General features: G+C 56.1%; 1 protein-coding gene across 3 annotated transcripts in view; it reads left to right on the top strand.

The window, feature by feature from the left end:
- HTT (huntingtin) overlaps positions 1-15733 on the top strand; it is a 122729-nt gene that overhangs the window by 93682 nt on the left and 13314 nt on the right. For all 3 annotated transcript variants that reach the window (XM_072946925.1, XM_072946924.1, XM_072946923.1), the window contains 12 exons: positions 1574-1715; positions 3139-3318; positions 3444-3620; positions 3887-3963; positions 5120-5258; positions 6224-6346; positions 7902-8115; positions 8484-8629; positions 9773-9950; positions 10924-11019; positions 13114-13301; positions 14458-14584. In XM_072946925.1, coding sequence (XP_072803026.1) covers positions 1574-1715; positions 3139-3318; positions 3444-3620; positions 3887-3963; positions 5120-5258; positions 6224-6346; positions 7902-8115; positions 8484-8629; positions 9773-9950; positions 10924-11019; positions 13114-13301; positions 14458-14584 — 1787 coding nt within the window. The remainder of the gene's footprint in view (positions 1-1573; positions 1716-3138; positions 3319-3443; positions 3621-3886; positions 3964-5119; positions 5259-6223; positions 6347-7901; positions 8116-8483; positions 8630-9772; positions 9951-10923; positions 11020-13113; positions 13302-14457; positions 14585-15733) is intronic.

The raw sequence follows: 15733 nt of genomic DNA, 5'->3' as shown, positions 1-15733 counted from the left end.
CCCGCGGCTACCGCAGTGGGGTCTGCTCTTGTCTACGTCTTACTTCTGGGACCCCGTCCTGACAGCTCGTGATTTGCGCTCCGTCTGGCCTACTTTTGTGGACTGTTGGTCCCTGATGGGCGGCCATCTTGGACTTGGGAGGTCCGTGTACTGTCGGTCTGTCCCGCCATCTTGGGGGCTTGCCCTGCTGCAGACTGAGAGATTGGGTTGACACGGAGCTTCTTGGTGTCCCCTGCTGGTGTGTGAGTCGCAGATTCTCCCCGTGTCCTTCACAGGCTCTTTTCCCTTATAGCTCTGCTGTTCAAGACACAGTCACAGCCTGAACGTAAGTCACACGGGGGCCAGCAGGAGGGCTGACTGAGAAAGGGAGGGTTTTCTGTTTGTTAGTTCGTAACTGACGTATAATTTACAGTGCAGTATAATGCCCTTTTTTGTACCAAACAGAGTCACATTCCCACCACCACAGCTGGGATTTAGAACAGTACTGTCACTTCAGAAAATTCCCTGTGTCTCTGTGCGGCACCCCCGCCCTGGCCACCCCGGGTGACCTCTGACCCAAGCCCCGTCCTGACGTCCGGCCGACTGCAGGCGCGCAGTGAACGGAGTCGTGCGGTGACCCCCTGCGGAGGCTGGTTCTTTCGCTGAGCCCACCGTCCGTGTCACGCGTGTGGGAGGTGGTCCCTTGTGGTTGCTACAGGGTCTCCTGGTACAGATGTGCCACAGTTTTGCTTATCCACTCACCAGCTGGAAAACAGAGAAATGGTCATTTAAAATTCTTTTGTCTGTAGAATTTTTGTACCAATTCTTTTCTAAATCCTGAGGCGTTGCAGTTTAAAAACTGACAGACCCCCGAGGATTCCTGCCCCGATGTCCTCGCCACGTCCGCTGAGCCCAGCGGAGGTGTGCAGGTTCCCTGTGCGGAGGGGAGTGTGGTCCTGCTGACCCTGGAGTCACATGGCCTGTTTCCAAGTGTGGCGACTGATGTTTTAAGGGTATGGCTAGAACTGAGAGTCCAATTCCCGTCTCCTTAGAAAGAAAACAAAGTGAGAAGTAAACGTGGAGTGCAGGACCATCACTCGTGGGGAATTAATTTTGCAGATGCTTTTGAACAGGGTGTCTGTGATGGCGTACACCCTGTGGCGTGTCTGGGGTTGGACACTTTGTTGCTAATGGAGGAGCAAAGCGTGACGGTTTCCTGCTGGCGCTCGGCGGCTTCGCCCGGCTGGACCCGGGAGCCCGGGAGCAGCGGCCGCACCCTCAGACCCAGGCAGCGGCAGGTCCCGGAGGAGAGCATCGGTGCCTCGCGCAGCTTGACGGCAGAGCCGCCTTCCAGACCAGCCTTGTCACTTTCTGCCCGTTGAACCCTCTGTTTTCCTTCGTTTTCTGTGTGTGCTTTGTCGTGGCTCAGGAACAGGCAGCCGCGAGTACGTACGTCTGACACACGGCACGCTGCTGTGTTTGAAGGAACTGTCTGCTTGAGAACCGGGACTGGACAGCAGCCGTCTTCAGGGTTTCGAAAGTAAGCCGGCTGCCATCTCAGAAACACTGTCCGAGCGTCTGTTGTTCCTTCTAGGAGACGCAGCTTGTCCGGCACGAAGTCTCTCAGCCCCCTGGTGTCTGGAGAGGGGGAGGATTCCACCTTGGCTTCCAGCCTGGGCGTGTGCAACAGAGAAATTGTGCGGCGGGGAGCCCTCATCCTCTTCTGCGACTATGTTGTGAGTGTGGAAACGCGGGTCGTGGCGGGGTTGGGGCTGGAGGCCTCCCTTTGCAGACGAACTTCTGCAGGTGCCTTCCCCCGTCAGCACGAGACCAAAGTCAAGGCTGAATCCTTCTGTGATGTACGACCAGCAAGCAGCCTGGGGTTTTAAGTCTGTCTGTAAAAGGTTCGGCGCTGTCCCGCTCACGGTGCTGGGCGCGGCTGTCCCCAGGAGGGAGGCTCCATGTTTGCTGTGCAGGTCTCATTAAAAAATGATTTTAATCTGTGGAAAGGGTGTTAGATTTCATTGCTGCCTTTTAAAACAGATTCCTGTTTGAATGTCATTCTTTTATTAAAGAGAATAACTCTACAGGGGATTTTGACCATAAAACTAGCATCACTTGTTGAACAGAGAAAATTTACAAAAACTAAGTAAGTAAGTAGAAGAAAATGAAATCTGTCAGCGTATTACTCAGAGAGGACCTGCTGTTGGACTCTCCCAGGGCTTCGCGCCTTGTCCGCGCTGCTGCGAGGGGCGTGTTCCTCACGGTGGGCACGGTGCCACATGCCCGTGTCGCAAGCCAGCGCGCTGCGGGGCCTCCTGGGTCCTGAGAGAAGAGGCTTCTCTGCCCGCACTTTCCTTGCAGACTAGCACCTGCCTAATCTTCGTGTTTTGCTTAAATTCTTGATGTTGAAATAGTCCTTCTATCTTGTTCCATTTTTGAGGAGTAATTTGGTGTAATTATTTTCTGTTTTCACAAAAAAGTAAGAAATATATTAATTTTATAGGTTAATGCTATCAAATTATCCCACGTGGAAACTATAAATCATTAACCCGATGTTGAAGAGTTCTTTTTGTTTTACAATTTGCTGCCTAGAAGTTCATTAATCACAAGGAAAGGCAACATGTGGATTTAAGATGGATACTTTGTATCTCTTTATACGTCTTCCGTGAAATTTCTTCCCTTAAGATCTGTTTGTATTTTGGATTCAGGAATTCTGTCAGAACCGTGACAGTTACAGGGAATTCTTTTTTTCTACTGACCTGTCCCTCAATTGGAGAGAGAGTAACAGGGAAGACCCGTCAGCAGGCCACGCTGAGGCCAGAGCGATCCTGGAGGGAGCGGGGCCTGCTCGTGGCGCGGCTTGGGCCAGTCACCCTGCCGCCCTTGGGTGGCCCTGGGCCACACTCCTCTCCGCCTCTGCCCGCTGGCCAGTGTCCCTTGAAGCGGCACTGCCGGGCCGCAGTGCACGCTGGGGGCAACGGGCCCTGTAGAGCGTGTTCCCACCCACCGGTTGTCCCTGCTCCGACACCGGAGATTTTCAGGGAGGATTAGTGTGGGGTTGTTTTTCGCTTCCTGCCCTCTGGCCTTTCCTGCGGCATTAGCCTCTGTTCCCTCCTTGTCATTTGAAAATGGTCTCCCTGTTGCCTTTGTCCGCAGTGCCAGAACCTGCATGACTCAGAGCACCTGACATGGCTCATCGTGAACCACGTTCAGGACCTGATCACCCTGTCCCACGAGCCCCCCGTGCAGGACTTCATCAGTGCTGTCCACCGGAATTCCGCGGCTAGCGGCCTTTTCATCCAGGCCATTCAGTCTCGCTGTGAAAATCTTTCAACTGTAAGTCTCCCTGGTGCCCACTGTTGCGCGTTTTCCCTGCCTTACAAGTGGGGTGTCAGCGTTTTTAACGCTCACTTCCAGGTGGCAAAATTCTCCACCTTTCCTGTCCTTCCCCCCAACCCCAGCCCACTGCTCTGAAGAAGACTCTCCAGTGCCTGGAGGGGATCCACCTGAGCCAGTCGGGTGCTGTGCTGACACTGTACGTGGACAAGCTCCTGTGCACCCCGCTGCGTGTGCTGGCTCGCATGGTCGACACCCTTGCTTGTCGCCGGGTAGAGATGCTTTTGGCTGCAAATTTGCAGGTACTGAAAGAAACAATGGTGTTGGTTTTTATTGCAGACGTAGCTGGGCGAGCAAACCACTGACTGGTTCTTGCTCTGAGTGGCCACTGAAGGAAACGTATAAGCTGGTCCTTCCTGTGTGTCTGATACGAACGCTGCTTGCCTTCCTTCTGGCCTGCCTTTGCTGTGATAAGCTGTACACGTCCCTTTTTCTTTTTTAAATGAGCACAAGCTTACTTGGTTTGTTGTGTGTCACAACCCCACTGACGTGTTCTTGTCTCCTTCAGAGCAGCACGGCCCAGGTGCCAGTGGAAGAACTAAACAGAATGCAGGGATACCTTCAGAGCAGCGGGCTGGCCCAGAGGTAATGCTGGGGCCGGGCGCTCCTTGCGTTTTGTCGCAGCGACTGCAGTTTGGGAGGGGCAGGCTCGGGACGAGAGGCTGCGCACTTGTAGATGCGCTTGCTGCAGGGAGGCCGCTCCAATCGGGGGAAACAAAGCAGATCTCGCTTTACAAAAGGGAGGAGCAGCCGGCAGTGTCACCTCTGCGGCATTCTCGCCGCCGCGCTCGCACTTCTGTGGGCCTCCGGGGGTGGCGGGTGTCCCGTCGCCTCTGCTTACCATCTGTGACGACTGGGACTGAGTTCTCGGCTGCATCTTTGTGGAATCAAAGCCACAGTCTGACTGCTAACGAAGACTTGAAGGCTGAAAGGCGCGAGAGTCGTTTCTGCATCTTGTTAAAATTTTGTCTCCTTTTAGCTGTTTATCACCCAGTTCTGTTTGCAAAGTCTTTTAGAGGCTTTGTCAGAAATCTTGGCATCTGTTACCTGAGGATGTTTCCATGACTCCAAAATAAATTGGGAGAGGCTTTGACCTTCTTTCTGTCACAAGGGGGGAGGATGTGAGAGAGAGTCTAGTGACCGTGCTGTGACTCCAGTCTCACGAGGAGCTGTTGGTGGCGTCTGCCTGGGAAGGGGCTACACCCAGCACAGCAGGCGCTCAGAGGTGGCTTGTCCGTTGCCGGGCGGGTGAAGCTGGGATTTGCATTATGACGCAGTTGCTCCCATAGCAGGTGGGGGGGGGGTCAGACTTGATTGTCTTTGACCCTAGACTTAGTATCCAGCCCAGATGAGGAGGATTATCCATGTCTTGTGCCCGATGAGGTGACTCTGGTAGGAGGTGGGTGTGAATTGCTGGGAGAGTGAACAGGCTTTGTGCGCTTGGATGCTCGGTGATCTGTTCTGTGTTTGTAACAAGTGCTTTTGCCAGCTGTTACACCAGGTGTTTCCTGTTGCAATGTTTGAGTGTAAGTGAAATTTCTGAAAAACATTTGTGGGACTTAAAACTGTGTTTATTACATGTAAACTAGGGCCTGAATTTGCATCCTGACTTGTTTGAGTGTCCTTAAGAAATAGCTCTGAACAGAAGGTCTCACACGTGTTGCACCTGCCATAAGAAGCGCCTGTGACTTCCTCCTGTGCGGCGGGCAGTGTGCTGACCCTGCGTGTGATTGGCTTCCAGGCACCAGCGGCTCTACTCCCTGCTGGACAGGCTGCGTCTCGCCACCGCGCCAGGGTCGCGTGGCCCCGCTCCTCTGGCCACACCCCACCCGCTGGACGGGGATGGGCCCCTGGTGCTGGAGACAGTGAGTCCAGACAAGGTAGGTATCCAGCAGGTCTGCAGGTGACACACAGGGCCCCCTCCAGGCACCGAGTACCTCTGTCGTCCAGCGGCTGGGGACGGGGTGGAGGTGCTCCGTGTGGCCCCCGAGGGCGTCCGCCTGCCTGGTTCTTGCCGGCTGTGGAGAGAGTCAGCGACAGGGTCTGTGAGGCCCAGCCCAGGTCATTAGCTGGGGGCATGGGGTGAGAAGGGAAGCGCTGACTTGGGTCATTAGCGGGGCTGAGGGTCAAGGTAATTAATAAAGAATCGGGAGATGGGGGACACGGTGGCCGTGGCCTGCACTCACGCCTGCGCAGCCTGCAAGCATGGCCCACCTGGCCTGTCTCCCTGTTTACACCTGTGACCTGTACGTTGACCCCACTGCCCCAAGGGCCTGATACCTCATCCCCTCAGCCCTCACACCTCCGAGCTGGGGACCACCTGGGGCCTGGAGAGAGTTCGGTTTGGATATGAACTTGGATTTCAAAATCCAGCAGCCCAGGCGCAGCTCAGCACAGTGCAGGCCCCTGTCCTCAGGCTGCGCTGCTCCGTGCCTCTGCTGCTCTGCGCCCGGGGGCGGGGCGGCAGAGCAGACCGCCGGTGGAAGATGATCAGTGCGGTGCTCAGCACGGAGGACAGAGAGTGAGGGCACAGACAGGAGGGCCCGCTGCCCTCAGTGGTTTACTGTTTTGAGGGGCAGGTGTGAGGAGAAAGGCTGTCCAGACGGGTAATGGTGAGTCCCGAGATGCAGCCTCCGTGGCAGGCAGCATTTCCTGTGGGAAAGGCCCATGGTGTGGAGAACAGCTCGCACGGCCGGAGTCCAGTTTGACCGAAGCTGTGGTCATAGTCCCGGGGCCGCTGCAGGGCACGGGGGTCAGTCGGTGAAGAACAGCGCACGTCCAGTAGCGTTGCAGCCCTTGAAAGCCCTGCGCCGTTGCGTCTGTCACCCCCCTCCTCTTCCTCCAGGACTGGTACATACGTCTGGTTAGGTCGCAGTGCTGGACACGGTCGGACTCTGCACTGCTGGAAGGGGCAGAGCTGGTGAATCGGATCCCGCCCAGCGACCTGAGCGCGTTCATGATGCACGCGGTATGGCGGGGGGCGGGGGGCGGGGGGCGCCGGCTTTCTCTCGCTGGGCGCGTGGGTCTGACCCTCCCGCTGTCCGGTGACCTGCGTACACCGTGCACCATGCACCTCGCCGCCTCGGCACAGAGACCCTCGTCCAGGGCTATGACCCGAAAGCACGTGTCACTTCCCACATCAGAGTCCAGAGGAGGAGCTGTGTTTAATTCAGCTTCCCAGGCCCTCAAAGAAGATAGATTCCTGTGGGTCATGATGAGTTCCAGTTGCTTGTCCTGTGCTCGTGAGGAAGGCTGTCGGGCTGGGGCCGCAGCACGTGGTCTGACTGACTCGTGTTGGCCTGGTCTTGGCCGTGAAGTTGCCCTTCAGTACCCCTCTGCCTGTGGTAGCAGGGTCCCCCCACCCCCTCACTAGGTGTCGCACAGGCTCTGCTGCGCAGAGCCCCTGTACCCTGTCCCCAGCTCCTGTGGCAGGTCCGCTGGGGGTGGCCCCCCTCGTGGCAGCACCTGGCCGCAGCCTTAGCCTGTGCCTTCTCCGACCTCCAGGGGAGTGGCCGATGAACCCTTAGGTGGTGGTGTGCTGCCTTGAGAGGGACCAAGCGGGAGTGAAGCGGGGACTGGAGGGGGGCAGCAGGGTGCAGGCAGGGGGCAGTGGAGAATGGGTCAGGCATGGCAGGGGCTCGGGGCACAGGCCACACAGCCACGCCTCCCCAAGTCCCCTTCCTCCATCACCGTGAAATAAAAGCTGCCTTGAGAAGACAGGAGAATCGGCCCAAAACCAGTTTGCTGACCATTTTAAACAGCCATGCAGTGAAGTCTGGTTTGCTGAATGATCAATTTACTTAATAACCAGTTTATTGAATTTTTCAAATTTGCTAGTTGGACATTTAACAGCTTTGAGGAAAAGCTTGGCCGTGGCGGCTATGACGGAGGGTTCCGTTGTGGTTGCCGACATGACACACACAGCTCTGAATAGTAACTGAATTACGGTTAATATTCCACATGATAATTGGCCCAGAAAAACCTTTTTTCTCCCCAAAAAAATCTTTAAAGGACTTTTTAAAAAAAAGTCAAAGAACAGTACAGATTGAAACGTTATCACGTGCGATGCCATTTTTACGATCAGACCTGTGGCGTTTATCTGGCGACTTTGATTGATTTCAGCTGCTTTTGAACATGACTTATCTTTCTCAAACCTTGGGCACGCTGGCTGTTTCACTGATTTCTTGGACAGCACATCAGCTTGATTTCGTATTTTTATCAATTAAAGTATCCTCATATTAAATTTTTGATTTCAAATGAATCTGAAGGCATAAACAATTAAAATATTTCTTTGAAATTAAAGTACTCGAATGATACCAGAAATCTGCTTTCCTGATCATATGTTACATGGAGCTGCTCGTTTGTTTATAACAGAAGTAGAATCAGGTTTTCTTTAGAATACTTTGTGTGCCCTGACCTGTCCATCTTGGAAGCGTCTGCGCTGCCCCCGTCTGTCGTGTCTCTCGTGCCTGACGAAGAGCCTGTGTGCTAGTCGTTGGTGAACCTTTACTGCTCTGATGCAGGAGTTCAACCTGAGCTTGCTGGCCCCGTGCTTGGGCCTGGGCGTGCGCGAGGTCCGTGGAGGCCAGAAGAGCCCCCTGTTTGAAGCGGCCCGCATGGCGACTCTAGACCGTGTAACAGGTGTGGTCCAGCAGCTCCCCGACTCCCACCAGGTTTTCCAGCCCTTTCTGCCCGTGGAGCCCACCACCTACTGGAGCAAGCTGGATGATCTCTTTGGTAATTAAAGTAAACACTTGTCTAATTTTATAAAAATGCTGCAGGGCCAGTGCCATGCTTTGCACCGAGTAAAACAGTGACCGCTGTTGATCTAACACATGGTCGGTGTTTCCAGAGGTCACTGGGCCCGGCGCTGGGCCGCAGTTCTGCGTGTCCTCCGGCGCGGGGGCCACCGTGTCCCTCCTCCACGGAGCCCATGGGGAGCGCAGGCCGGGCCTCGGGAACACGGGTCCTGTGTGGCGGGCGTTCTCCTGAGACGCCGTGCCTTTGGCTTCCCTTGATGCTCAGGGAAGCCCTGGACCGCCAGCCCGTCAAGGGTTGGGAGCCTCTGCCCAAGGCATGCCAACCCACCGAGGCTTGTGTTTCAGGGGACGCCACGCTGTACCGGTCCCTGACCACGCTGGCCCGGGCCCTGGCCCAGTTCCTGCTGCTCTTCCCCAAGCTGCCCGGACACTTGCACCTTCCTCCTGAGAAGGAGCGTGACACCGTGAAGTTTGTGGTCGTGACTGTCGAGGTGAGAGGCAGCTGCATGGGAGGAGGGGTGGCAGGAAGGCTCTCCCATCTGGAGGGTTGGGGGTGTCGGGCGGGGGTGCTCAGGCCGGGAGAAGCACGGTGGTGGTGAGATGAGTACAGACCTTCCGGGGTCTTTGAATACAGTGAGGGGCAGGGCACTGCCAACGTGTGAATCTGTTTCCTCGATGCTGGAATGCGTTTGATTTCAGCACAGACCATCCATTTAAAATCGTTTCCAGGGGAAGAAGTAGCGCAAACAACATTGATCCTGGTTTTAGATACTTAAAAATAGTAATCTGAGAAATTTACTGTATTTTAAATTGAGCAATTAACCTGACATTTCAGCTACGGGGAATTGAATACTGTGTTAACGCTTGTAAACACCCCAGACATGTGTACATATTGTGGGTCTGTTGCCTTTTCATGTGACTTCTGGAAAAGTGGGTCTGGCCTGCATCCTGGGCGGGCAGAGGACACGGCTGACCCAGCCCTGACTGCACCTGCCCCTACACGGCAGAGAGGGAAGGGGTCGGGGGCATTCGCACAGGTGACCGTGCAAGTGCTGCTCGCACCAGGCCGAGCCAGAGAGCAGCGCAGCGGGAAGGCTGCAGCAGGTGTACGGTTACAGGACCGAGGGACCGCTGCGTGCGGGATGAAGCCCTCTCCCTGCATCTTGTGCTGGGGTCTCACTCCAGCCCCGGGAGGCAGGCTGTTTCCACTTCACAGATGAGGGAAGCGGGGCTCAGAGAGGTTCAGCAACTTCCCAGGTTCACCCACTGGGATTTAGCCCTTCGGCACCTGAACCCCAGCCTGCTGTCTCTGTGGCAGAGGCTGGGCCCTGGCCTGGGGGCCGAGGGAGAGCCTGGTCCACAGGCCTAGCGGCCAGCGGAGGGTGGCTGAGGGAGCCCACAGAGCCGCAGGAGGGGGTCGGCCAGATTGGGGTGGCTGTTCCGCGGGGTGGAGACTCTCAGGGAGCCAGGGGTCAGGATTGAACTGAAGAGAGCTGGGGACGGTGGCTGAGAGAGCCGTCCCTCTGGAAGAGCAGGTACTGCTGGCCTCTCGAGCTGTGGCCCGTTCCCTGACGGCCCCTGGGTCCAGAGAGAGGTGCGAGCCAAGCCTTTGTTAACATGCTCTCCCCCCACAGGCGCTGTCCTGGCATTTGGTCCACGAGCGGATCCCGCTGAGTTTGGACCTGCAGGCGGGCCTGGACTGCTGCTGCCTGGCTCTGCAGCTGCCCGGCCTCTGGAGCGCCCTCTCCTCTCCGGAGATGGTGACCCACGCCTGCTCCCTCATCCACTGTGTGCGCTTCATCCTGGAAGCCAGTGAGTCCACGACCGTGGGGTTTCTGTCCTATGTCATCGGAACCAGTAGTCGGCTCTGAACAGCGAGCCACAGTTGTTTACTCTGTGCCACCTGCTCGCCAGGTGCTGAGTTAGGAGCCGGGGGTGGAGAGGTGGATAAAACACGGACCTGGCCTTAATCTCCAGCATCTTGGAGTCTGCTCTGGAATTTAGCTTGAATATGCTTTTGTAGTCATTCATTTAGATTTTGGAGTTCCAGCTTTCATAAAAATACTTGTAATTTGTGTCCTTTCGATCTCTAGTCCTAGTCGGTCGTTTCATCCTTTTAGTCCTAAATGATCATAAGACTAATACGCTTACAGTAAAAAGGTTACTTGTTTTCTGTCATAGTTAGGAGTGCTTGTTTCTGCGCTGCATTGTGACACTAACATATCGTAAAATAAAATGCCATTCGTTTCGAGGGACAGTGTCCTTAACAAGGGTCATTAGCCAAAATTTTAAAAATTGGACATTACAGTTCCCATGTTAGAGGGACTTTTGCAGCTTTGTATTTTTAAGTTAACATTGTGGAGTGGTATTTTGAAGACTCATTGTTTAAATTGTTTTCATCTGTGCCATTTGTAGTCAGCTTGAAGACGAAGATCCAGGGAGTAATTTGTCAAAGCCAGACTTCTTGGGGGCTGCGTTGCTGCTTTTAGCAGTAACGAGTCATGAACTGTCCGATAAAAACTTTGGGGAAAGAGCTGGGGACGGTGGAAGGACTTGCAGGTCCAAGTGTGGAGTCCAAATCCTTGTGCATTTCAGATTAACCTGGAGATTGATATCGAGTCGTGTTGTCTAGAATTATCTAAAGTCTTTTCTAGGAAACCTAGCCTTCATTTGATGCAGTCTGTTGCTTCGAGATGTTATAAGTCTGCATGAATATGAAGATCTGAATTATAAGAGATGATAAAAATGTTTGAAAATTCTTCTGTCTTTTCTGTTACGGTTTTAGTTGTGGTGCAGCCTGGGGACCAGCTTCTTGGTCCAGAAAGAAGGACTAACACCCCAAAGGCTGCCAGAGAGGACGAAGTGGACTCAGGCGCTCCGAGTGAGTCTCAGGGTCATTCCTTCTGACCTAGTTTCTTTGGGGGCTTGAAATTCATTCACAGAAGCAGCCCTCACAGCGACCAGTGTGAACGCTGGACGGGAGAGCCGACCTGACACAACTCAGTGCATTCTGTCACTGGTCCCCAAGCTGAAGGGCGACCACAGACGCTGCCTGGCACGGCCCGGCACCTGCTCCCGTGCCCCGCGGCACCCGGGAAGCCAGTCTTCCCACCGCCAGGCACCCCCGCCCCCTGCACCTCCCGCTTGCGCGTCTTTGCCTGAGACTCTGTTCCGGTCCGCGTCCCCCCTGCTGTGCGCCGTGGGCAGTGTCTGTGCGGAGGGAAGGGTGAACACGCGGGAGCGCGGAGGAGCTGAAGCTAGAGAGCGTTAGGGGCCTGGGTGCTGTCTTTTCTGGTGGGCTTCCTCCTCTCCCTGTGGGAAAAACTCCACACCTTTCATGTAAACCTATTCCAGACGTAGACACGTAGCTTAGCTTTTCATGTACTTTCCGCCAATTCAGGTATTTTACTCTGAAAATGGTGGCGAGGCAGATTGGGAGGAAGGCTTCTTGGCCGAGTGACTCCTTGTCACCAGGCCCTCCGGGCTCTTGGCCCGGGTGTCTGGCAGGAAGGCCTGCCTGCAGCCTGTCCCACCAAGGTGGGAAGCAAAGGCCCGCCTGGCGGTTCTTGGCCATCTTGTTTTTGGAACACTCTTACTTGGAATACCGAGATCCTGTGCAGGGTCCGCTGGCTTGAGAAACACGCTTTTGTAGCAGGTGCATGTACAGCCTGTATCTGTCATGCTGCCTCGGCGCCGTCCTGGGTGCTGACGGCGTTCCCATCGTCGGGATGAAGCACAGTTTTCCTCCCGCTTCTGCTCGAGGTCCTATGACCGCACAGCCGTCCAGAGCAGCGACTTCCCCTTTCCTGGCTCAGCTCTCCTCCAGGCGTCTACCTCGAGGCTGCGCGGTTCTGCCAGCCCTTAGTTTGTGATGGATGATTTCTTGCTAATGCCTGAGGAGCATGCAGACGCTCACTCCCTGCTTGGCCACCTTCTGGCTGGGTGGCCTCAGCGAGCTTCTGTCTCGTGCATCTGTAGTGCAGACAAGAACAGGACTCACCTGCTGGGGCCAGCGCCGCATTATGTAAATGAATACATGTAAAGCACCCACGGCAAGCTGCAGGCTTGCCGTGAGTGCTCGGTGAGTGAGACCGTATTTCAGTTATGGTTTGAACTTCCACCCGTCTGAGGACAGTTCAGGCGTTTCTCAGGTTGAGTCAGAGCAGCCAGCCCACTGGCGGGAGCACCTTCAGTGTGGGTTTGTGTAATTGTGCTCGCTCTCCTCGGCCCTGTTTAGGCCGGTTAATTTCACCCTGTCCAGAGGAAGAAGCTTGCTTGCTTTATCACCTTGATGGGATGATACGTCTTAAAGATGATCCCTTAAGTCTTATTCAAGCCACCCTCGTGTCTCTTAGCTTGGGGCTCAATTCCTTAAATCCAGCGGGAATTCCTTCTCTCTGGGAGGAAGTTGTCTGTACTGCTGAATCTTGTGGACGTGGACAGTGCCCACCCACGACCCTCCTCATTTGTCAGCTCAGCAAGTCACTTTCTGGCACACACTCTGAGCCAGACTCAAAGTGAGTAAGAAGCCGTCCCTGCACTTGAGGTGCAGCGCTTGTCACCTCGGGACGTGGGGTTTTCTCAGCATTCTGCCTCATGACTTCTCGGGTGGGACCCAGAGTCCCATCAGAACCCCTCCACCAGCCACAAGAACTGCAGTCTTGGGGAACCATGACCAGTGATTACAACATGTTCTCTGCGCACCAGCGTAGTGACCAGCACAGGGTCCCGGGGAACCAGAGAAGCCAGAGCACTGGGCCCCAGTTCAAGGGGACGGCAGGAGTCCTGGCAGACTTGGGAGGACCGCTTTTTTGGATGGGATGAAGGTGGGAGGGTGTGCCGGCCGTCAGCCAGCAGCTGGAATCCTCGGGGCCTCCACGTCCCTGGTAAGGTGGTGGTGGGAGGCTGGGGAGACTGGGAGGGGAGGCAGCAGTCCCGGGGTGTGTTCCTGTCTTAACCACGTGTGTGTTTTCAGCTCCTCAGTGTGTTACTGCCGCCTGTGTGATGGTGGCTGAGATGGTGGAGTCCCTGCCGTCGGTGCTGGCCTTGGGTCATGAAAGGAGCCGCAGCACCCCGGCGTTCCTCACGCCGGTGCTCCGGAACATCGTCGTCAGCCTGGCCCGCCTGCCCCTGGTCAACAGCTACACGCGCGTCCCGCCCCTGGTAAGTCTGGGCCCCTCTTCACAGAAGCGCGAGATCTGGGGGCTCACAGGAAGCCACAGGCTCGGGGGTGCTGGAGGCTGAAGCCGGGTCTTGTCTGCGCAGGTGCCCGTTTGTGGCGGCCAGAGCATTAGCCACGTGCAGCCTTGACACCTGCCTGGTTCCCTCGGGCGTGAAGTGTCTTGGCAGTTAGTAGAAATACTCAGTTTTCTCAAACGAGGTGAGGCGTTCCATCATGAGATAAGACTTCACCTCCGAGGGCGCCGGCTGTGATTCTAAGGCCGTTTGACTAATCTGTTTCACGGGGGAGCAGAAGTTCCACCCCTTGAGCGAGGGTCCCCTGTAAGTAGCCACCTTTGGGAGTGCTTGTGGGTTTTAGCCGCTTTTGCAGCTTGACTGCTCTTTGAAAGTCTTCAGGGTGAGGTTCAAGTGGGCGTCGTTAATAGGCCTGGCTTCAGGTCACAGAGCCTGGGTGGGCAGGGCGAGGGCCAAGAGGGAGCTGGGCTGGCCTGGCCTGTCCCGGGGCAGCCGCTGAATGGGGGTGGGCTGCCCTGTGTGGGGCTGGAGCCAGCGGGGGCAGGCCAGCAGGGCCCTTGTCACCGCCTGGAAAGGGCGCAGCCCCTGTGCGTGTGGAAGGTTCTGTAGGCGTGCCGGGGAGGCGATGTGCCTTAGAGCCCGGAGGTGAAGGGGGCTTTTCTGTGGGAGGTGAAAGTTCCCACTCAGGCTCATTCTGAGGAAAAGCCCAGTGGCATGATGACCCAGGAGCAGGGAGCTGTGGGCGAGTGTGGAGCCCAGCGCCTCCTGCTGCCTCCGGCTGGCCTTCCGTTCCTTTGCTCGTGGGAGCCTGGGTGACGCTGACTCAGCGTGACAGCTGTGGGCGGCCTGGCTTGTCCTGTGCTGCCCCCAGCAACGTCTCTGCGCACAGTGGAGCTTGTCCTGACACCTGCCAGCTTCTAACGGTTGGAGGCAGCTGAGAACCCAGCACGCATGGTGCTGGCGGTGGGTGTGGGAGGCACACCTACTGGCTTTTGGGAGTGTCTGCGTCCAAGAGGCGGTGGCCTCGGGAGGGAGGCTGTGCTTCAAGAGTGTTTTCTTGTCTTCCTCACAATCCAGTCTTCCTGACTTGACTTTGTCTACTGTTTCTTTCTCATCCTCTTAGGTGTGGAAGCTCGGATGGTCACCCACACCAGGAGGGGATTTTGGCACAGTGTTCCCCGAGATCCCCGTGGAGTTCCTCCAGGAAAAGGAAGTCTTCAAAGAGTTCATCTTCCGCGTCAATACGCTGGGTAGCCTGCGCTTCTCCTCGGGGTTGGGGGTCACGCATCATGACACGCAGCGGCGGGCCCTTGCCTCCTTGTATTCTATAAAAGATTTAGGGCAGAACGTCATCCAGTATGAATGTATCTTGCAATGTATACAAAACTGTCACGGTGAGAAATCTGACCCAAGTCTGCGTGTGGGTGAGAGTTTAATCCCAGATTTTCCCGTGTCAGTCTTGCCTGGAGTCAGGACAGGCACCCTAGGGATTGCTAACACTAAGGCTGACTCAGCCTGTGCATCGTGCACCTGTGCCAGAAGGTGGCGGTGGTTTTCTCTGAGCGCCTCCTTGTGTGAGCACTGACGCCCCTTCTCTCGTGGGCAGGACCAGCAGCCGAGGGGGCGGGAGCCAGCGTGGGCCGCGGGAGGTGGGCTCTAGGGAGACCGCGCTGGACTCTGCGTGGCGGGGCAGGTCTTCTTAGCCTCTGGGAGACACCCCCGACTTTGTCATCCGTGAAGTGGGGACTGTGCCAGTTTCATGGAACTGCTGCAGATTTAGAAATTAAAAGATGCATCTAACCCAGCGCCTCAGGAAGCGGTAGCATCACTGGTTTCCTATCAGGATGCTTCTCTGCTTTCCGCAGCTTGGTGTAAGGGTTTGTCCCCACCTTACGGCTGGAGGTATGGCCTGGCGCATGTGGGGGTTGCCATCGGTGGATCCCTTGTGGCTCCGCCCTGTTGGACGTTTCTCAGCACGGTTGTCCCTGAGCGTGGCGTGGGCGCGCTGACTCCACGTCCGGCCGGCCCCCCTCTTCCGGCTCCTGCGGGTCTGTGCTTGCTTTGATCCTGGGAGGTTCAGGCAGCAGACACCTGATGCCCCTGCTTTTCCCTTAAGTCAAGCAGACGATTCCTCCCTGTTCAGAATGTCTGAGCAGCAGTCTGGTGCGGCTCCCTCTCGAGGCTTTCCTTCTTCCTTCTCCCAAGAGTGTCCCCAGGCAGCCTCCTGGTCCCCCACCCCAGCCTGACACCAGCTCTCTTGTCCGCCCCCGGCGTCCCCACGCTGGAGCCGTCAGCCATACCCGCAGGCCCCAGACGGCCCTGTGGTCTTTTCCTGGTGTCGCCTTTGCTGTTGTCCTTGTTCCTTGTCTGCTTTTGTTCTGCGTAGACCGTCACGTCGG

Source organism: Vicugna pacos, chromosome 2, assembly GCF_048564905.1.
Source record: "Vicugna pacos chromosome 2, VicPac4, whole genome shotgun sequence".
Classification (NCBI taxonomy): Eukaryota; Metazoa; Chordata; class Mammalia; order Artiodactyla; family Camelidae; genus Vicugna; species Vicugna pacos.
This window is presented reverse-complemented; position numbering and strand designations above follow the sequence as displayed.